Below are 22,642 nucleotides of genomic sequence, written 5' to 3'. Positions count from 1 at the left end.
CCTCATCTATGAAATGGCAGTGATAAAGTCACAAACATACAAACAGTGAATCAAACAAAACATTTCTACAGCCTTTCATTTTATCTTCCACTCTACATCTGTCCCAAGACTACAAGTTATGATCCCAAGTTTCAAGCCACATGCAGGAACCGTAAACATGCATAAATGCATTCTTCTGGGGAAGAACCCAGAGTTCACCAGATTCCCCCAGAAGATTAAGAACCAGCCTAAGCCCAATGTGTCTGCTTCTACAGCCTCAGCTGTCACCCAGTGCGGATGATCCCCCGATCTCCGCCTGGCCAGTCTACGCAGACCACTTTACCTCGGTGAGCAGCCTCTCCACTGACCTCTCTCCATCTCCACTGTCAATGCCATGGCCTCAGTTCAAACCTTCCATCTCTTCTTTGCAGCTGCCTCACTGGCCTGTTCCAGTCTTGCCCCCCTTCACTCCACCCTGTACAACTCAGATCCTCTAAAACTCAAATAATTTACTTGGCCAAAGGCCTTCGGGATCTGCGTGGGAACGTAAAAGGAATCCAAACTCCGGAGCCCACCACAGAAACTCCTTAGGACCGGGACGGGCAGACCTCTCCCCCTCCCACTATTTATTCCTATTCCTACTACTCCTACAATTTGCAACACAGAATACTCTTTTGTCCTCAGGCATTTATTCATAGGAGCAGGTCCCAGCTCTCGGAATGCCTTTCTAACTCCTCCCATTCGCTTAGGGCAGAAACCCTTAAAGTCTAGAAATCCTGGAAAGTCCTTCTCTTTAAGGCTTACCCCTAGGCCAGAATAAATAGGTTTTCTTCCTCTGGGCTAATCTATCCCTTATCATTCAATGCGATGAATGTCAGCCTCCCCCCTCCCCAGACTAAAAACTCCTCAAGGGCAGAGAATGTGTCTTTGTATCACAAGGCCACAGTGACCAAGAGGAAATTAATCTGGTAAGTGAATGAAATGTCAGTGGTTCTAGCCACTCCCATCATGCCTCAGGTTAACATCCCACCCTCCCAAGGTAAGCCCACCAAAGTCACAGGCTGGGGCTTCCTCAAAGCTACCCAGCACACACCCCAAGCAGGCAGAGAACTGCAACAGTGTCAAAGGAGCAACTATAAGTAAGCCCACTTTCTTCCCCTGCTGGTGCACTTACCAACCCTTTACATCTGCCAACTCACAGAATTCAACAGCTAGACCACCATCGAGCTGCTGAGACTTCTAGAAATATACTGCCAACTTTTTACTGGCACAAAAACAGTTATTTGCCCCATGAGGGTAATTATACTATTCTGTATGTACTCAAATACTTACTAGTATTAGTAGTATCTGCGGAGACAAGAACTTATGCACATTGAAAAAAATCTCATATCCAGAACGGTAAAAATCTTTAGAGGAAAATTTTATATAGAAGTCATGTACCAGGCACCATTCTAGAAACTATATGCAATTCCTCATTTAAGGGCCACAGCAACCCTATGGAAAAGGGATTATTATCACCCCTTTTCACAGATGAAGAAACTGAGACTTAATGAGATTAAGCAACTCGTCCCAGTCACATGAGATTCGAGGCCAGCTTGACGTCAGAGCGCCAAGTGCTTAGCCAACACTAAACTACACGACGCTGTTAAATGGAAGATCCTAAGATTATGTTGCGTGTACACGCAATCACACACATGGAGAGAAAACACAACAAAAAATGTTAACAGTGGTTAGTTACCTCCTGAGTGTGAAAATAGGTCTGAGTGGGATGAATATGGGCATATTCTTTTATAAGAATATATATATATATATATATAACTTTTAGTCAGAAAAAAAAACCCAAACAAGCCAATAAGAGAGATGGTATTTAAATGGTTTTAATAAAAAAAGGTTAAGGTGGGTTAGGGGAATAGTTAATGAGGACCTGCTAAGAGCCAAGCACATGGGCAATTTCATCTAATCCTTACATCAGAAAATGTTATATTTCCATTTTACAGATAAAGAAACCAATGATTAAGTAACCCACCCCTCGGAAGGGTTGGGATCAGAACCCAAAGCCCAGTTCAAATGGGTCTGACTGCAGGATACGACTCTACAAATAAAATGTAACTGAGAAGCTGTTTAAGAACAAACCACCTTCTGGGAAAGAATCAGAACCAAGAAGACCGGCATATTAAGTGAAGGTGGGAAAACATGGAGGCCTGAGGTTTTAACTTGAAGCTTTAGTCGGTACTCTCTGCAAGTGTCTCCAAAGAGCCAGAAGTATTATCTGTAAAATCAGCCATGCCAGTGAGGACTCGGCCAGACCCGTACCTGAGGAGTGGGAAGGAGATTCCACTGCTGTTTTGCAAGGCAGGATGGCATTAGCATAAGTTACCAGGACTTAAATGGGACTCCATTGTATAAGCCGCAGAGTATCTGCTTTAGGGACAATTGGCTGCCTCCAACCCAGTCTCACCTATTCACCTATTGTTCACAAGTTACCAGGTGTGTGTAGGGAGAAATGGGGTGTTACGTGGCTGACAATATTGCTAACTGTATTCAGATATAAATGACCTCTCATTATTCATAACTACTGTTCCAAACCTGGAGAGTGAGAGCTGTGAACCCTTGGGGAACATCCCAGGTAAGAATGAATGGGTCAGCACTTTTTTTTTTGAAATGACATGTTTAATTTTGAGTGCTCTGACTTCGAAATTTTAAAATCCATATAAACTAAAATTTCATTTCTCTAAAGTAGTATTTCATTTCTCTAAAATGATTTGCTGAGGAAAATAGCTGGGGTGGGGGTATACAAATTTCCTTACATAATCTTTCAGAGGAAATAAAATGTGATTACTTCAGACTTAGAAATTAAAATAAACATCTGCTTTTGAAACTAAGTATTTAATAGTGAAAAATACATTACCTTAGCAATTTAAAATTCAGTATTTACCCTGAAAGTCTTATTAGTTTCAAATAAAATGTAACTTTGAAAAATATCAAATCCTCCATTCCCTCAGGGATAAAGTAGCCCATGAGGTGATTAGATTAGGAAATTTATGTAGGTTTGGGACAGGATGGGAAAAAGTAGAAAACTTTTAGGATTTGTATATATAAGGCTTTTGAAAGTTTAGATATGTGAAGTTGACAATATACCTTAAAGATATCAAATTATAGGGCAAACATTTTTAAATCCTAAAATGTTCTAGNNNNAAAGAGACTCACTGAATGATTTCTTCCAACATGCTCTAAAAATAAGGGTGAGCTATAATAGAAGTAACAATTCTGGGTACACAAGTCTATGAAAATGTCTGAGTCAATACGCAATTTCAACTCATCAATAAAGTTAAACCACCATTAAATGTAATTTGCATTTTTGTATGAAATCCATACAACCTCAAATACCAAGTTTTCCTTAAGTAAAATGCTAACTGGCTGGATATCTATCATTGTGGAGAAACAGAAGGTGTTTTATTTTAGGCAGACAAAAGGAAAAGAAAGCCACACTTAGTAAGAATCACAGAAGGAGTCTCACTTCCACGCCTGACAGAAGTCAGACCAAGTCATGGGTTATCTATTGCTCTGCAAGTGGCAGCTTTTCACTAGGTAACAGTGCTCTGGGGGGTGTGTGGTCAGAATGTGGAACACCTCGGCCAGTGAACTACAGCCTGATACCAGGCAGGACACACACACATACACAGCACATTATGCCCTAGGTCCACTAAAAAAAGAAGGGGGGGGGGGAACAAGTGAAAGAGGGAAAATAACCTCCAAACTTGCCCACACCAGGGGCTGGTCGTGGGGGCAGGGGACATTAACATTTCCACTTCCATACTAAAGAACAACCAGAAGGAGGTTAAGTGTAACCACAGGAAACATCCCATCCCTGAAAACCAGGAAATCTAGATTTGGAAATTTTAAGTTTTTGACTTTTTTTTTTTTTTTGCAACTTTTAAAGCTCATGGCACCAAAATAAAGCTAAAATTAAATCCGTTTAAACACAGAAAAAAAAAAATTACCAAAACCACACTGTGTCAGCTATGTTCAGTTCCCTGAGGGCTCTTCCACTGACCCTTCCGAGTTGTGGCAATAACAAGTTTTCTTAAAATCCCCATTTTTCTATCTCTAGGGTCGAACATAAGAATATCACATAAATCCAAATAGTTATTGTCAGAATAAATGAACTATTCATCCTTCAACTGTAGACCTTGTTCCAGGAGCTGCCCTGCCCACGTCTCCCTTTTCCTCCTCCTAATTTTTAATGCTTCCAAGCGTTCTGACGACCGGGGTCTCCCCCTTGGGTTCTGTTCATGTGTCTGATTTACCAGACACTGACCAAATAGGGCAGGAAACTCCTCCGTCTGGGGGCTGCTCCAGAAATCCAGCCCCCTCTAATGACAGTCTCCTCGCCGCTCCCTACGTCTTTCCCTCTGCGGGGACCGTCCAGAAAACGGGGCTTGAGACCCAAAGGAGTCCGAGAGAAAAGGAGGGGGGTTGCTTAATCCGAAATGAACACCCCCGGGTTCTGGAGTAAGGGCTAAAAAGGCGATGAGGAGAGCCTGCCCAGTAGAAATCCCACCTGAATTTACCTCCCCCTTTCCCACAGCAAAAGCCCAGTCACTAACTAATAAGCTAAGAAAAATCCCTGGAAAACTTTTCCAAACGAGCAGAGAAGGCCCTCTCCCCAGCCTGTGGGGGCTCCTGGGGAACCGGCTGGAGTTTGCAGCCCAGGAAGGGCTCGCCGGGGAGTGGGGTGGGGCGCGGGCGAGGGGTACAGGGGCGGAGTACCTTCAATGGACAGGAACTGGCAAAGAGTTGCAAAATAGCCGAGTGCTCTCCCCCCACGCCCTCGGGGGTCGCGGGCGCTAGGACCAGGGCTCCCCGAAACGAGGGCAACCCCCAATTCGGGCCTAAAAGGAAACTTTCCGGGCCGCGGCTGCACCTGACTCCTCACCGCCCCTCCACCCCACCCCACGCCCGCCAGGCCGCCCGCCCCGCCCCGGCCTGGCCGCCCGGAGCGCAGAGGGGGATAAATAAATTCAACTATTACCGGAATCGAGGGGGGTGGGGGGCGTCTGCGAGAGACCAAGGGGAAGGGGCGGGCGGGTGCCCATTCCCCACTCCTAGGCCCCGACGCCCCCGTCCCGGCAACCCGGGCCTGCCGCCCCGCGGGGGAGCCTCCCGGCCGGCGCACAATTCGGCCCCGCAGCGCCGCCGTCGCGCCCGGAGGCCCCGGGGGAGCCGGAGGGGCGCGGGGAGGCCCGGGGTGCCGGGGCAGGGCGCGGCCGCTGTGGGGCCCGCCGGCCCGAGGCCTAGCCGGCTCCCCCCTCCCCGAGCCCCGGCCCACACCCCCACCCCGGCCCGCGCAGGCCGCGCCGCTCGCCCGGCTCGGGCCCCGACTGGCCCCCCGTCCGCCCGCCGCCGCCGCCCGTGGGCGCCCCCAGGCCCCGCGGCCCCCAGCCCCCGCCACCCCGGCGCCGGCCCCTCTCACCCTTTCATTCTCTGCCCGGGGCCTGACGCGGGCCGGCGAAGCCCCGGCCTCACGTAAGCGCGCTCGCCGCCCGCCCTGCCTGCGCGGCCCTGCCCGCCGCCCTACGGGAGCCCGGGGATGTGGGCCGGGCCTGGGGCCGCCTCTGCTTACCTTTCAGCTGCTTTTTTTTTTTCTCCTTCCCCCCTTTTCCCTCGGCCGGGCTGACAGATCAGAGTGAGAGGCGCTGGCAATGGACTAGGAAGCTCGGCTGCCGCTGCTACTGCTCCCCCCTGGGCTCCGGCGAGAGCCTTTCCCTGTCAAGCAAGAGGGGTGAGGATCATATTTTTATTTTGGAAACTAAAAAGTGCTCCCAGGGTCGGTGATTATTAAGGGGAAATCCCTGAATATACTCTCCAGCCAAGAAGGCAGGGCTGCCGGGGCTGCACAAGAAGAGGCAGCAGCCTCCTACAGCACCACTACAGGCACTGCGAGGACATAACACCAGAGAGCCGCTCCTCTGCCCTCCGAAACGACAACTTTCCTACCATCTTGGAGGCAGAGGAAAGGGGGGCCGGGGGGAAAAGTGCACCCGCTCCCGATAAAGTACAAATTTCTACTTCTCGTCTCTGGAAAAAAGTCCACACCGGCCGTCTACACCGGCGCCTGGGCGAAAAAGCAGGGAAGAAACTGGGGGTGCTTGAGAAACGTTTTCATTTGCACCACGGGGAAAAAATGTTTCTGCATCTTCTGATGGAAAGAAATCTTTACAAGACACAGGTTTTCCGGTGATTATTGTTTTCTATTTTCTATTTAATTTTTTTCCGTGTCGGTGGCAGTGGTATTTTAATTTTTTTCAGGCTAATCATGATTTTTCTCCATTGCAGATCCAAGTTCTGTGTCTGGTGGTCAGTTTATAAATTTGTACTTCAGGAGACTTCATAGCCACTGGATCTCCATTTGTCTATTTATATGTTTTTACGTGAATATTTACAGGTTGCCTTATATATAAAAATGTGTATTCTGTATTCCCCTCAAAACTGAGATTGCTAAAGGACAATTGTAAAGGGATGTCTTTTGTCTCCTTTATCTCAAAGCAATGTAAATAAAACCTATTGCCTGTCCAGAAAGAAATGATACAGCTGTTTATTTTGCACAGTGCAAGTAAAGGCAGAGATCACGGAGAGGTTAAATACAACTTAAGTGTAACTGACCAGATCTCTGGAAATAATTCTAATTCTGTTATGGTCTCCCCGGGAAGAAAGGTTGCTGTAAAACTGGAAATCGATTTGAAAGACAGCTTTAGATTTTCTTTAAAACTGCTTATTAAGAAACTTTGCTTATTATACCCAGATATTTTATTTTCTAATTAGGTTCTTTAGGTCTTTGGTGCCTTGCACGTGTCGCTGCCCCACTTTCTGTGTCACAGAATGGAAAAATGTGTGTTTTTGTTAGAGTTGCTATGCTGTTAGTTCATAACTTCCAATGTGCGGCCAGCCTCTATCAATTACTTTTATTATATCGCAGTGGATGTCACGGATCTACTTTTTTTAATGAGCAAAGCTTACTAGGTAAGTGGGATCGAAGTTACACAAAGCTGAGGTAGTGAGAGAAGGGTGCCGCCCCCTTGCAGCAATTCCCACACAACTCTGAATGGAGGAAAATATATTCCAGAGATAGTTTTCTGTTTTTGCAAAGAAAGAGGAGAATACCAGAAAATGACCAGAGGATCTTTTTGTGTGTTCTACAGGGAATGATGAATTCGAATCTTGGACTAAAAGTTTGTTGTTGTTGTTGTTGTAGTTTTTTACGTATGTTGACTAATTTAGTGGGAGTGGATTTGTAATATTAGTGCCTTGAATCAGCAGAATATTTAATTTATTTCATTTAAAATGTATTGCAAAGCACTTAGAAATAACTGATGACTCCACTTAAAAAAATCTTTCTTTTTTTGAGCTTCCAAATTTAGAAATTCCCATAATGTTAAAGTGAGTTCAGATAATGCATATATCAGATACTTATTATTTTCATGTTGACCCCCATCTTTATCATCTAAATTTGAATACAGTACCTGAGTAGTCTGAGTTTTCTTTTGTGGGCTTTTCTTTTTCTCTTTAGTAGAAAAATCGAAAGTCGGGGCGCCTGGGTGGCTCAGTCGGTTAAGTGTCCGCCTTCAGCTCAGGTCATGATCCCGGGGTCCTGGGATCAAGCCCCACATCAGTCTCCCTGCTCGGCGGGGAGCCTCCTTCTCCCTCTCACCCTCCCTCTGCCGCTCCCCCTGCTTGTGCTCTCTCGCTTGCCCTGTCACTCTCAAATAAATAAAATTTAAAAAAAAAAAAAAAAAGAAAAACTTAAGGTAATTAAAACAATATTAACTGATTCTTACAACTTGGAAACCTCAACTGTGAAGTTGTGTTCTATTTATAATTTTTTTAAAAACATTTGGAGATCAAACACATTGGTCATAACAAGGAAATTACTTCCCTTAACGTGGAACCCTAGTGGACTTGAAAAACGTGTTTCGAACTTGTTCTTATATATGATGTGACTTTATAGGTATGCTTTGCGTTTTTCAGGAAATTAAGATGTGCTCACTTTAAGCTGACTGCACCCTTTTTTGCAATCCCTCTTGTTCCCACAAACCTATTTACATGGTAGAGATATGGGATATGATGCATAAACTTAGCATTTCAATGTCTATCTCTTTATAAAACTTGACTTGTACGTGGCTATAACCCATGATGTTTATTCACCAGCAGAGCTAAATAACCCAGATTTGGGGAATTACAGCCTAACCAAGAAAGAAATCTCACTACGTTTGCAATATTGGTGAATTTGATCAGTCAGTATTCCAGTTGATACTTGAACTCATATTAGGTGCTGTGTCTCCATAATTCCTAGAAGCTGCAGGTGAGAACCAAACTACTGACATATTGGGACGCCTGGGTGGCTCAGTCAGTTAAGTGCCTGCCTTTGGCTCAGGTCATGATCTCAGGGTCCTGGATTCGAGCTGGCTTCAGACTTCCTGCTCAGCGGGGAGTCTTCTTCTCCCTCTCCCTCTGCCCCTCCCCCAGCTCATGCTTGCACTCCTGCAGGCATTCTTTCTCTTTTTCTCAAATAGATAAGTAAAATCTTAAAACAACAACAAACTGCTGACATAATTAATCTTAAATAACCCTATTTTTGCCCCAAAAAATTCTCCATACTCAAATTTGGCTAATACTCCTGAGCCCCTACAGCATTTTGGTAACCTTGCTGGACACTTCATGTAGGTGCTCTCATTTAATACCCCCCAAAGCTCCGAACGGTTATTTTTCCTTCCTTTCTCTCCTCCTCCTCTTTCTCCTTTCTTCATTTAAATATGGTTGGGATAGCTGTCCATACTTTCAAGGGGTGTAGACCTTCTTGGCCTTAAAACTTTCTGAAAAGATTTAAAATTCTCCTTATGCTCTACAATATCCGAGGTGCCTACCACAGCTCTATGTTGTGTATCTGGAAATGCTAGATTCCTGCTGTGTGCTCTCTGCCAAAACCAAATTTTGAGTAGCCAGCAATTGGAGCCCTCTTCAATAGTGACAACCAGGGGCCTGTCTCACCTTCGTGAGGTCTAGTAACTAAGTCTGTTATTTTGAAGAATGCAAGTTGTCCGTGAAATAGCACTGTGATTACGAGAGAAAAAAATTTGCAGGATATGTTGTAAAGTACTAGCATAACTAGAAATGCTACCTATGGTTGTCGAGTGATGCTTTTTTATAAAGATCTAGTTAATGGATGACAGTGACCTGCAGCCACGAATGCCAGAGTTCTACTGAAGTGATGCTTGAAGCAGTCACGTCTTATTCCGTTACTGTGCCTTTTTTTTCACAAGCAGTTTGGTCTTTAGTGGAAATAGGAAATGCTCGACTTAATATTTTTGCTATATTAGAATCTTTAATTGATCTGTATTTTGTATTAATTATTTTGACTTCGTAAAAATTAATCACCTTATTATGAACACTTCCAGTGAAGTTATTAAGAAAATACCACCTATATCCCTAAAAGGTCTCATTCATAGATTGTGTGGATTTAAAATGAAAGATTTATGTATGTTTAATATATTAGGTGTCTTTAAGCAATAAACCCATGCTTTTTTGGCAAATGTTTGCAGACAGAATCGAGTGTTTAAAAAGACACAGCAGACATAGTTATACAAATTATACATGGGGTTTTGGGGGGCGATGGGGTATGGCTATAAACCTTCTCTAATCATACAGATGTTTTTCCTAACATTTCCAAAGACAGACTCTAACGTCATATCAGGAGGCCCTAGCCAGTGTAAATACCCCCAAGGACGTGGAAAGGTAGAAGTAGGCTGTACACACAGTTTTCAAAACCACACTGTTATGATAGCCATAGACACAATTTTTTTTCACTTTAAGCATTTCTGTTTTGGAAACATTTGTTGGTAATGTTTCTATCTAAAACAAAGATTTGGTTTTATTGTGGTTACCGTGCCCTGCAAGAAAATGTTTCTGAGACAAGCATATTTGGCAGACATCCACATCATGGTTTTAGGTTATTTGAGTATGAAATTTCTGTAATATAGATTCAGCTGTAGTCAAAACACGATCAGGTCATCTCCAAGTTCTAACACCCAACCCAGGGGCACCGAGACCTGGGAATTCCTACCTGTTGCCAAGCCAGAAACCACGGAAGTCAAAAGATACCCTCCAGGAACCCGTTGGTCACTGGCAGCAGCAGGGACAAGATGTGTCCCTAGTGCCATCTAACTGCCGTATCATGCTTTCAGCAGAAGAATGTCACCTCCTAGCCCAGGCTGTGGGGATTCTGGGGACGTTCTGTGGACTACCAACCGACAATAAGGAAAAACAACTCTCTAACCAAAGTTGTGGTTTAATGATTAGTAAAAAGAAACACCCAAAAGCAGTATTAATGATTGGATTTGAGTAGAATTATAAGTGATTGTAACCTTTTCTATAATTCATAATGAAACACTGTCCCCAAAGTGGTGGTGAGCCAAAACATTGTAGGAAGAAGAGAAATCCATAGAGCCCTCAGAATAACAGGGAAAGGTCAACACAAAGATTGCAGTGTTCATTTCTGCTGCATTCCTGGTGAAGCGAGCTTTTACAGACCCACTGGGAACTTAACCACTACTTCCATGGGAAAATAAATTCCAGGTTCCAAACAGCTGATCGACAGTGGTGTTCTGGAACATGTTCATTAGTAAGTTGGGACTTCCTGTACTGTAACATCTTTGCCATGTATTTGTTATAGACTGCCAGAGTTCAGTAGTGAGGGTGGAAAAAAGGGGGAAATGCTCTCATTCATTTAAAGTAAGGAGTTACTATTTTTTTAAAGATTTTTTATTTTTAAGATTTTATTTATTTGAGATAGAGTGAGAGATTACAAGCAGGGGGAAGGGTAGAGGGAGAAGCAGACTCCTCAGTGAGCAGGGAGCCCGATGCGGGACTCGATCCCAGGGTCCTGGGATTCTGACCTGAGCCAAAGGCAGCTGCTTAACTGACTGAGCCACCCAGGCACCCAAGATTTATTTATTTTAGAGAGAGGGCACGCGGGGGGCGGGGAGGGGGCATCGAGGCAGAGAATCTGGAGCAGACTCCTGCTGAGTGCAGAGCCACATCTCACGACCCATGAGATCAAACCCTCAGCCGAAATAAGAGTCAGTCACTTCCCCCAGTTGCACCACCCAAGGCGCCCCAGTAAGGAGTTTCTATTAACACAACTCAAATAGCTTGATTCAAATTCAGGTGAGGAAGATTATCAAATTATAAAAGGGTAAGGTCAGTTGTACAGCAGGAGGGAAAACCTCAGTAACCAGAAATTGTACTTTTTACCTTAACTGTATACACTGGTGTTTTTGTTTTATGCATGTCTGGGTGCTATATGAGCTTACAAGTAGGTATTTGCATTTTGTTTTATTGAGGAAAACCAGAAAGAGAAAGAAATGAGGGGATAGAAGTCAATAAGAGTCTACTAAAAATGATCCGACCTCATCCTTCTATTAGGCTAATGCTGTTTTTTGCCCCACACAGCAAGTCACGGCCATTCTTGTCTTGATGCCCCTGTTCCCACTCTGCTTTGATGTCTTGCTCAAAATCTTGTCCCTGAAGCTTTCTGGTGCCAACCTGAGTCTGCAGTGACCTTATTCTTACTTTAATGCTCTGAGTTGTTTTCTAGTTTTGGGGGGGTTGTTTGTTTGTTTCCACACGTGTTCCTCTTGTGCAAAAGAGCATGAGGTGGTTAGGATCTCAGTCTCCAGGCAAGGCCATCTGGTTTAGGAACCTGGCTTTACCACTTTGCTTGGTAGTGTGATGCTGGGCAAGCTATTTAACCTCTCAGTTTCTTCATTTGTCAAAATGAGAGTAGTAATAGTACCTGCCTTACTGTATCGTTGTAAGAATTAAGTGGCACAGTGTATGTAAGGCCCAAGGCAGGGGCTCCGGCATGTAGTAAGTGCCATGTAAAGGTCAGCTGCCCTTTTTGGTTGCTTGCCAATAAACACCTTACAGGCAGCATGGCTCAAGGTCAGGGAATACAGTTTTGTTTTTGTTTTGTTTTGAAACACTACCAAGACAGTGGGCTTAGCAGCACTAGTCACAAGTTGACCTCAACACAGAAAAAGATGAAAGAAGACTAAGATTCTGGCATACCAAATATCTATGTTCAAACAGATACAGTCCATTGATTTTTTTTTTCCAGGTAGTTTTTTTTTTTTTTTAAGATCTTATTTTTTTTTTTTTTAAGATTTTATTTATTTATTCGACAGAGATAGAGACAGCCAGCGGGAGAGGGAACACAAGCAGGGGGAGTGGGAGAGGAAGAAGCAGGCTCATAGCGGAGGAGCCTGATGTGGGGCTCGATCCCATCACGCCGGGATCACGCCCTGAGCCGAAGGCAGACGCTTAACCGCTGTGCCACCCAGGCGCCCCTTAAGATCTCATTTTTAAGTAATCTCTGCTTGAATGGAGCTCGAATGTACATAACCCCGATAGTTGACGGTCTACAATAAAGAATTTTAGGTTTGGCTGAGATTTTGGTGTCCTTCAGACTCAATCAAGGTGTTAAATATAAAATGGGGTACAGGAAGAGTACCCACAGAATGCACAACAGGAGAATACTGTGACCAGTTAAACCCTCTTTTGTTAGCCATTCTAAAGAATGAGAAACGCGTTTAAGTTTGAATATGAGGTATGAAGAAAGATGGTTCTCACAAGGAAGCATAAGAAAGATTATGAAATATCTTTTTTTTTTTTAAGATTTATTTATTTTATTCGAGAGAGAGTGTGAGGTTGGGGGGCAGGGGCACAGGGAGAGAGAATCTTCAGCGAACTCCGTGCTGAGCCCGGAGCCCAATGCAGGGCTCGATCTCATGACCCATGAGACCACGACCTGAGCCGAAACCAAGAGTCGGACACCCAACCGACTGCACCACCCAGACGCCCCAGATTATGAAATACCTTCAAAAAGTTCCATCCCGCAAAGGAAATAGCGAATGTTTGACACGTATAACATTTCCAACTAACTCTTTTATCAGACAAGCATTCGTTAATTGTTTTAAAATGCAAATACAGTGTTAGGTTTCAGTGTGGGGTTCAGAAAACCATTTGTGAATCCCATAGCTAATATTTATTTACTGGCTATACAAATGGGCAAGTTCCCTAGACTCTCAAGCCTCAGTGCCCTCATTCTTAAGACCACTGCTTGAATATGATGATTTATGGGACTATATGTAGTGTACTACCTGACACTTAACAGCCACTCCATAACTGAACATTTCTAGATCTTTTTTCTCTGAATTCATGGAAGATGACTGGAATCAAAGTCGGGCTTTCATTAGAAAACTGAAAAGGGGCCATGCTCTAGAATAGATTTCCAAAGTATTGAAAAACAAATAGCATATTAATTAAAACCCTATTTACATATTTACCATTTTCTTGGAAGATTTTTGTGAGATTTCTCTTTGATTGAAATTATCGGTACCTTTGATTAAATGAACGTTTAATTTTTTAAAATGTGCTCCATGGGGCGCCTGGGTGGCACAGCGGTTAAGCGTCTGCCTTTGGCTCGGGGCGTGATCCCGGCGTTCTGGGATCGAGTCCCACATCAGGCTCCTCTGCTGTGAGCCTGCTTCTTCCTCTCCCACTCCCCCTGCTTGTGTTCCCTCTCTAGCTGGCTGTCTCTATCCTGTCAAATAAATAAATAAATAAAATCTTAAAAAAAAAATAAAATAAAATAAAATGTGCTCCAACTATATATTTTCTCTGTAAGAACAGACTCAGCCAACACAAAGCCCCAAGCATGTATTTACTCTGCTATGTGCCAGACTGCCAGGCACTTCCCTAGCACTTGGCTCTAGCAGAAAATGATCACAGGGCTCTTCTTGTACCGGGTACTAGGTGATACCCTGCCCGGACAACTGACCTCAGCTCTGTGGCATATTGTGTTTGAAACAGGGAACTTAAGAAATCAACTCAGCAGCTAATGACCTACTAAAAAGAATAGAATGCTATAGAATAGAAAATAACCAGAGTCGTTGTGGTCGAGGTTTATTTCATGAAACAGCTCTCTTCAGTTACAAACACATGTATGTATCTTTACGGTGGATTGGGACAAAATGTTGACGAGCATCTGCTGTGGACTACGAGGCTGAAATCTGTAGGGTCCTGCGGTGGGTAGTAGTGAACCAGGCAGGCCCCGTCCTCTCGTTGGCTTTACAGCCGAGGTTTAGCGTAAAGGTCTGAACTGGCCTGGCTGAAGGCTGTAGGGAGGGGTGGAGCCCAAGAGGAACGTGACAGCACCGGGCTTAGAAATATTAAGTTTCTTATTTTTTTCTCAACTGCTGGCCAAGCTAAACGTGTTGAGGGCAAATCTGCTGGCTGAGGAGAACACGTGACGCTGGATAGGTTATCTCATGAAAATGCAAGTTGTCTGTGCGAGTTTCCCTCGTCGTACCTCAAAGACGTGAAGAGGCCATTGTGTGGTCAAAGAATGAAAGAAAACCTGGAAACACTAGGACTTCTGTGCTTGGAAAATAAACACGGTTGTGTTTAAAGTCAATTAAGGAAGTAGATCAGCTGAACATTAAATTGTTTACCTGTAAGTCAAAGATACTAAAATCTCAGGCGAGGTATTTAAGACTAAAAGGAAGTATTTTTCACACAGCAAGTTCTGACCCTGTAAAACTTAATTCAAAAGATGGAATCTGTGGGGCATCGGGCTGGCTCGGTCTGTAGAGCGTGTGACTCTTTTTTTTTTTTTAATATTTTATTTATTTATTCGACAGAGGGAGACAGCCAGCAAGAGAAGGAACACTAGCAAGGGGAGTGGGAGAGGAAGAAGCAGGCTCTTAGTGGAGGAGCCCAATGTGGGGTTCAAACCCAGAACGCTGGGATCACGCCCTGAGCTGAAGGCAGATGCTTAACCACTGCGCTACCCAGGCACCCCTAGTGTGTGACTCTTGATCTTGGGGTTGTGAGTTCAAGCCCTACCTTGGATGTACAGATTACTTAGAAATAAAATCTTTATAAGAAAAAAAAAGATGGAATTTATTCCAAAGATTAACTTGTAATAGTTGAAAATAGGAGACTCAGCCCGAATTGGTTAGCCTTCCTTCAGTGAGTGAAGTATTGAGTGCTTGCTGGGCATGGCGTTCAGGCTCTGTGGGGCAGTGAAGTATAGGACCCAGTTGGGTACAGGGAGCTTACAGTCTGGCTGCAAAGGTAAGTAAGGTCAGGGAAACTCTGCAGAACAAGCAAGGGCTGGTAGTGGAGAACTGAAGGGGCGGAGCAAGGACTTCAGCTGCTTGGGGCTGTTGCCCAGGCTGGCCTGGGTCGCTGAGTGACCCTGGGCCGTTCTCAGAAGTCAGAGCCTCTTTCACTCCTTCTGAAAACCTGTGAGAGTGCTTGTGTAGATTCAAGAAGATATGTGGAAATCTCTAGCACAGTCCTGGCACACAGATGATCCTAGATCAGTGTTTGTTGAATGTAAATGGAGTAGGTTTTTACTTATCTGGGGCAGAGGAAGTGGCATGAGGTAAAGCAGGAGTATGTCTTCTCTGTAGTACAAGGTGTGTGCTGGAAAGTAGTGGAAAATAAAGAAGTAGGGTAGGGCCCAGTTAAGAGAACTTTGAGAGCCAAGCTGAAAAGTTCGAACAGATAGAACAGGCAACAAAAAAACATTATTTGTACTTAAGCAAAAAGGATCTTCTGCTATTTAATTATTCAAGGAATACCTATGAATCACTTACAGCGTGCTAGGCATTGCAGTTAGGATATTGGGGAAACAGTAACCCCTGCCCTCAAGTGGCTTCTGTCTGGCAAGAGAGAAAAGAATTATCGTTTTAGGGATGTTTTATTTTATACAGATCCCACTTTAAAAAATACGAGTTCTGAGGCACCTGGGTGGCTCCAGCCCTATGCTGGGCTCCACGCTGGGCATGGAGCCTACTTAAAAAAAAAAAAAAAAGTATATAAATTGTGTGTGTGTGTGTGTGTGTGTGTACACATATATTTCCCATGAAAGCTAGGTTTTTTTTCCTTTTTTAAAAAATTTATTAATTTATTTATTTTTTAATTAGATTCCACACCCAACATGGGGCTTGAACTCATGACCTTGAGATCAAGGGTCAAATGCTTTACCAACTGAGCCAGCCAGGTGCCCCTCCTTTTCTTTTTTTAAAATCTATTTTGTTCACTAAGCATCTAGAGCAGTGGCTGCCACAAAATATGCACCCTATTTATTAAATTAATGAATATTTGAGATTTTGAATCCTTAACCAGTTCAATGTCGTTGAGACGATTGTATAATTAAGATATGGCTATTTGGGGCACCTGGGTGGCTCAGTCAGTTAAGCATCTGCCTTCAGCTCAGGTCATGATCTTGGGGTCCTGGAATCAAGCCCCGCATCGGGCTCTCCACTCAGCGGTGAGTCTGCTTCTCCCTCTTCCTCTATGATCTCTCTCGCTTTCACTCTCTTTCAAATAAATAAAATCTTAAAAAAAAAAAAAGATATGGGTATTCTATAGGTTAAATGAGAAGGGTTCTGAGGAAGCAAATGTGGACTTTCTGTCAATCTCACTAAGAGTCCAAGGTGGTTAGTAAAATAATATCTGTACAATTCTAACTATGCCAGTCCCTTCAGCATTATATTCCAATTGTCCATATTATACTCTAGCTAAAAAATCTGGGAGTGGTGCTAAGTATGCTACTTTTTTCTATTGGCTTATTTCTGTTGTACATTCTTTATTGCTAAAACCACTTAAAGTGTATGCGCACTCTATTTTTAAGTGACTAATGAAAACTCTACAGGTTAAAAGTAAAAAATACAATATAAGAGAATCACCTGAAGTAAAAACAAACATACAAGAGGAGAAAATATGGTTTTCATTGTAGCCTTTTGTGTGGAAACTCTGTGGTGTATTTGAGGAAATATCTTTAAGTGTTCCCTTCCCCCATTTTGTAGGACATGATCAATTATACCATCTGCTCCTCTAAGGTAACTTGGCAGCTGTTAATTGACTAACATTATTCTCTGAGTTTTGCTGTAGCCATAGATGGTTCTAGAACATAAAAACAAAAGATTTGCAAGAATAGCTATCATGGGGAGGGGAGAGGGGTGAGGGGAATGGGTGAAATAGGTGATGGGGATTAAGGAGGGCACTTGTGATGAGCACTGGTTGATGTATGGAAGTGTTGAATCACTACATTGTACACGTGGAACTAATATAATACTGTATGTTAACTAACTGGAATTAAAATAAAAACTTTAAAAATAAATGGGGGAAAAGAATAAATATTGACCAACTGGGAAGAACAAAATAAATATTTACACAGTCATAAATCATTTTCATTTTCCCAGAGGTTTTATGATGTTCTATCTGAATGTTTTAATGTATTAAAGTATAAAACAGAAGCAATTAAGTAATTTAATACCAACAGAATTTATACTTCAAATGGCGAAAGAATGGATCATCTCAGTTTGTGGTAAGATACCCAGATGCTTCCTGTTACTCTGTCCAGAACGATGTTAACATTAACCTCAGAGGAGGCCGTTAAGCCAGGCTTGAGCTAGAAATGGTAAGCATTGTGTTTCTGTCTGTGGAGGAAGGAGGGAAGAATTATGTTACTGAAAATGTATGAGCAGGAAAGTCAGAGTACGTTGTACAGTAATCACTGATGGGGGATAAATTATCATTCAATCCCTACAGTATATGTCCATCTTTCTGAAATAAAGCTAACAAAAAATTTTAGGGAAAGAGAGACTCATGATACCGTTCTTAGAAAGCTCATGTGAATACTCCCTGCAGGCCATTTGTCCGTTTTTTTTTTCTTCTATTGGAAGAGGGTTTCTGTCTTTCCTGAATCAAGCTGTTTAAATGGTGTGTTACTGAATTCTTCTTTGCTTCCCTCTCTGTATCCTGACTTGAGTTCAGAAAATTTCTGAAATGTTCATTCTTTTCAACTTACAAAAGGGGATTTTGTGTATTTGTTGTTTATGCCAACTCCTTCATTTGAAGTAAAAGAAAAGGCAAACAGCAAAGCAGCAACCACAAAAAGCCTCCACAATGTACTAAATTGTCCAGATTTTCATTTTTGGATTGTATCCATTAATAGTATTTGGTTGAGGGGCGCCTGAGTGGTTCAGTTGGTTAAGCGTCCAACTCTTGATTTCGGCTCAGGTCATGATCTCAGGGTGGTGAGGTGGAGCCCCACATCGGGCTCTGTGCTGGGCATGGAGCCTGCTTAAGATTCTCTCTCCCTCTTCCCCTGCCCCTCCCCCCCAACTCCTGTGCGTGCACCCTCTCTCTCTCAAAAAAAAAAAAAAATATATATATATATATATAGTATTTGCTTTCCTTACTCTGTAACATTGCATCAAAATCATTACAATACTGAAGCATACTAAGTCTTCCAAAACACACCAATTTTCCAAAATTAAGCTATCTTAGAATGTGCTTTTCATGTTACCTAACAATTAGAAACACCAAGTTCTAGACAAGTGAATTACTTACAGTTACACAGACTAGCCCAATTCTAGAGGGAAATAGCTCCAGGTGTTTTGTTGTATTTTTTGTTGCTGTTGACTAAACTACAGACTTTTTTCACATCTCGTCAGCTTACCATTAATCTCCTTTTTCCACTCCAGACACTCAGTTTTTCCTTCTCTCTCATGACCTCAGCCTCTTTGAAGAGTCCTGGTCAGTCATTTTGTAGAATGTCTCCCAATTTGGGTTTCTCTTGTGTTTTCTCCTGATTAGATGAGGTAATGTAGTTCTGGCAAGAAAATCTCAGACGCAGCGTGCGCTTTTCAGAGCGTCCTGTGGGGGGCAGGCTGTTGAGATGTGCTAGGGCAGGCTGTGCAGTTTTCTTCCGCCGCTGGAGTGACTCGCCGCAGACCCAGCGCCGTAACACCACCCGTTTATTATCTCTCGGTTTCTAGAGGTGAGCAGTCCACGCAAAGTGGGCTGGACCCCGCTCAGGGTCTCACAAGGGTGAAATCAAGGTGTTGGCCGGGCTGCGTTCGCATTTGGAACTTGTCGTCCTCTTGCCAGCTCACTCAGGCTGTTGGCGGAATTCAGTTCTTGGTTACAGGACCGAACTGTTTTCTGGCTATCTGGCAGCCAGGAATCCCTCTCCTTTCCTGGACGCCCCTCTCCGGTTCGAATTGATGGCACCTCCTTCTACAAGGGCAGCAGGAAAACCTCCCAGACAGTCCCTCTCACCCCTCGAGCCCCTCTGACTTCTAGGCCCGGGTGGAAAAGGCCCTTAGGGGACCCGCATCCACAACTGGGCTCCTTGCTCAGCGGGGAGCCTGCTTCTCCCTCTGCCTGCCGCTCCCCCTGCTTGTGCTCTCCCTCCCTCTCTATCAAATAAATAAATATTTAAGGAAAGAAGGAAAGAAAGAAAGAAGAAAGAAAGAAGAAAGAAAGAAAGAAAGAAAGAAAGAAAGAAAGAAAGAAAGAAAGAAAAAGAAAGAAAGGAAGGTACGGAGGACAGAGGGAGTGAGCAGTCATCTTAGAATCTGCTTGCTACCCTAGTGATTATTAATCTTGATTACTTGTTAAGCCGGTGTCTTCTGGGTTTCTCGGCTGCAGAGTTACTGTATTTCCACTTGTAATTACAAAGTATCTTGGGAGACATACTTTGAGCTGTGCAAATAGTCTGCTTCTCCTCAAACTTTCCCATATTAATTTTTTAAACGATTTTATTTATTTGAGAAAGAGAGAGCGAGCATGAGTGGTGGGGAAGGGCACAGGGAGAAGGACCAGCAGACTCCACACTGAGGAGGGAGGCGGACTGGGGCTCCATCCCAGGACCCCGAGGTCATGACCTGAGCTAAAGGCAGACGCTTTACTGACTGAGCCACCCATGCGCCCCTTTCCCATATTAATTTTAACATTCTTCAATGGAATTGCCCATTCTCCTCCGTGCATACATACATATATGTATTGATGTATTTATTTATTTCATTATGGACTCATGAGAATACATATTTTATTTGGGGAGTTATAATCCATCATGATTTTTGGTCAATTTGTTCCAGCATTAGCCATTGGTAGCCTTTTGAGGTTAGTGTCCATGTACCCTTTTGACATACCCCCAATCCTTTTTGAGCACTTCTTCACTTTCTGATACCAACAGATGCGCTGGATTCATCTTATCTTTTTTCCTACCCCTAACCTAGAATAAATCACTTTTCCAAGGGTAACTCCTGTTGTAATCCAAGAGAATTAGAAATAAAGTTCCTTTTGTATTGACTTCAAATTACTGTCTCCATAAGTTAGTTGCAGATTAATGAATGTGTCAATGGAAACTTGCTGTCCTAACAAAGTGCCACAAATTTAGTGACTTAACACAGCTTATTATTTTACAGTTCTGCAGGTCAAAAGTCCAAAATGGATTTTACTGGGCTGAAATTAAGCTATCAGCAGGGTTGCATTCCTCTGGAGGTTCCAGGGGATAAGCTGTTCCCTTGCCTTTTCCAGCTTCTAGAAGCTACTACCTATATACCTTGACTCATGATCCCCTCCCACATCCCACAGCACAGTGTCTTCTAATCTCCTCTGACTCTTGTCCTCCTGCCTTGCTCTTATTAGGATCCTTCTCATTACATTGTCCCCACCAAGATAATCCAGAATAATCTCCCCAGCTCAAAATCCTTAACTTAATCATAAATCTGTTTGCCATGTAAGGTAACATATTCACGTGTTCAGGGAATTAAGACACAGACATATTTGGGGGCTATTCAGTCTACTACATGAATATATTTAGACTAATATATATGGACTAGTGGGACAACCAGTCCACATTAATCAGGCAAAAAGGGAAATTATTATTGTTTTTTTTTTAGGGAGAGACAGAGGAAAAGAGAGAATCTCAAGCAAGCTTCATGCTCAGGATGGAGCCTGACACCCCAACACCCAGACACCCAGCACAGGGCTCGATCTCACAACCCCAAGACCATGACCGAAGCTGAAATCAAGAGTCAGAGGATTAACCAACTGAGCCACCCAAGAGCCCCAAGGGAAATATCTTTTTAATAACAGATCCCTTTTTACTTTTTCCTCATAGCTCAGTAAGTCACCTTTTTAAAAATTGCAGTATGTGTGCAAATTTGTCTAAATCCTTCATGAAAGTAAATGTCAGTAATCTTCCATTGGTAGGACATTGGTTTTGATTTGTCCTCCAGCAGGAGTGAAGAACTCCTGCTGATCCATCTGTCCTGCTGATCCATCTGTCTGTCCTCCTCCTTCCTTTGTCACCAAGAGCACAGAATTTTACAGGATCATACCCAGTTGTAAAAGCAGTGATTATAATTTCCCATGATGCATTACTCTGTGAACCAAAGAGCTTGGTTTATATAAACTGTATGCACTTCGCTGGTTGGGAATTACATTGCTGGAGCTAAATGAAAAAAATTAAATGTTCTCTTCATACTCCCAGCTCTATCTGTGAATTTACTTTTTATTCATTTATTTATTGAGCAAATGTTTGAATACCTGACTGTGCAAGATACTGTAATCGGTACTGGCAGTGACTAGTACTGGGCATGAAATAAATCAGGATTCAAACTAGGGGATATTGCTTTTTTTGGATATTGCTTTTAGCAGCTGAACCTCAGGGAGTAATTCAAGTATCTAATACTTATATACTTATTTTCTGTCTGGAAGCTTAGTTCTAAAGCCAAGTTTTTCCCATTCTTATTACTTTGAACTGACTAGAAATAAAATTTTTGATGTAAAGTATTATGTGGAAGAAGCCATAATGCTTTTTATTCTAGTACTAAACTATAGATTGGTTGCATACAAAATCACAGGTTTCTAGGTACACATTTTATTTTTAAGGACTCTCCACACCCAATGTGGGGCTTGAACTCACAACTCCAAGATCAAGAGTTGGATGCTCTACCACCTGAGCCAGCCAGGCACCTGTGGGTATACATTTCCAATCTCTCTTTTTAAAGGAGGAAAGAACAACTAACACTTACTAAGCACTTATTCATGCTTAGTGCTTTACACATATCATTTAGTTAACTCTATGAGGCAGGTGTTATTATCATTATCCCCATTTCAACTGGGAATAGTAATAGAGAGGACATAGCCGGTAAGTAGGAGAGCCAGGATTTAAATTTGGGGAATCGATTCCAGAACTTTCTCCCTTAACACACGAATCAGTGTGAACATTATCCCATGTGTTGCCACTCAGTAAATAGTGTTGGATATAATGATTGCCCCAAATCCTTCTCATAACTTGATCATTTTTCCCAAATTTGGAATATAGTTAAAAAATTATAATCTCAGGGGCGCCTGGGTGGCTCAGTCGTTGGGCGTCTGCCTTCAGCTCAGGGCGTGATCCCGAAGTCCTGGGATCGAGCCCCACATCAGGCTCCTCCGCTGGGAGCCTGCTTCTTCCTCTCCCACTCCCCCTGCCTGTGTTCCCTCTCTCGCTGGCTGTCTCTCTCTCTCAAATAAATAAATGAATAAAATCTTTTTTAAAAAATTATAATCTCAATGGATTGTGATACATACAGTGAACAGAAATTTTAGGAACAGGCTCAATGCAGGAAAGACTTCGTAAATCAAAGCCCTGTTGGGTGCACATATATTAACTAGAACCTGGGACTTAGCCAACTTAAGTTCATCATTGAGTTCATTCTCTTTGATAGCATGACTCAGAATATAGCTCCCAGCA

The 22,642-nt window shown here is 43.1% G+C and overlaps 2 protein-coding genes and 1 long non-coding RNA gene across 11 annotated transcripts in view; 1 reads left to right on the top strand and 2 right to left on the bottom strand.

Annotated features, from left to right (window-relative positions):
* INO80D (INO80 complex subunit D) overlaps window positions 1–5,740 on the bottom strand; it is a 66,253-nt gene extending 60,513 nt beyond the window's left edge. For 3 of the 7 annotated variants that reach the window (XM_040641644.1, XM_040641657.1, XM_040641665.1), the window contains exon 1: window positions 5,453–5,665. Coding sequence is in view for 1 of the 7 variants with exons in the window: in XM_040641665.1 (XP_040497599.1) it covers window positions 5,453–5,460 (8 nt within the window). In the remaining 6 variants the exon portion in view is untranslated. Of the gene's footprint in view, window positions 1–4,749; window positions 5,134–5,452 lie in introns of those variants that run through there. The other 4 variants (XM_040641651.1, XM_040641654.1, XM_040641670.1 and 1 more) reach the window with 4 other exon arrangements.
* Window positions 5,570–21,696, top strand: LOC103659786. Its single transcript, XM_040636545.1, has 4 exons — window positions 5,570–5,575; window positions 5,660–5,761; window positions 5,849–6,216; window positions 20,802–21,696. The coding sequence occupies exons 1-4, from the start codon at window positions 5,570–5,572 to the stop codon at window positions 20,989–20,991; spliced, it is 666 nt and encodes a 221-aa protein (XP_040492479.1). The 3' UTR covers window positions 20,992–21,696.
* On the bottom strand, window positions 13,982–19,358 carry LOC103659785. 3 transcript variants are annotated; one of them, XR_005837669.1, is made up of 2 exons: window positions 18,572–19,358; window positions 13,982–14,475 (listed from the first exon to the last, which is right to left on the bottom strand). It is a non-coding gene; the product is annotated as an uncharacterized LOC103659785 (long non-coding RNA). The 3 variants fall into 3 exon arrangements; XR_567624.2 differs by having other exon boundaries at window positions 13,982–14,470; XR_567622.2 differs by lacking the exon at window positions 13,982–14,475 and adding an exon at window positions 17,373–17,546.
* Window positions 21,697–22,642: the final 946 nt, after the last annotated feature.

This window comes from Ursus maritimus, unplaced genomic scaffold, assembly GCF_017311325.1.
Source record: "Ursus maritimus isolate PB19 unplaced genomic scaffold, ASM1731132v1 scaffold_1, whole genome shotgun sequence".
NCBI lineage: Eukaryota > Metazoa > Chordata > Mammalia > Carnivora > Ursidae > Ursus > Ursus maritimus.
Note: the sequence above shows the minus strand (reverse complement) of the source record. Positions and strands in the feature narration are given on the sequence as shown.

What these genes read in the sequence shown, in the direction of transcription:
- LOC103659786 (XM_040636545.1), top strand. An exon ending in TTCCCTGTCAAGCAAGAGGG is followed by an intron (nt 5,762 to 5,848) that starts GTGAGGATCATA and finishes TATACTCTCCAG; the next exon opens with CCAAGAAGGCAGGGCTGCCG. An exon ending in TACAAGACACAGGTTTTCCG is followed by an intron (nt 6,217 to 20,801) that starts GTGATTATTGTT and finishes TTTTTTTTTTAG; the next exon opens with GGAGAGACAGAGGAAAAGAG.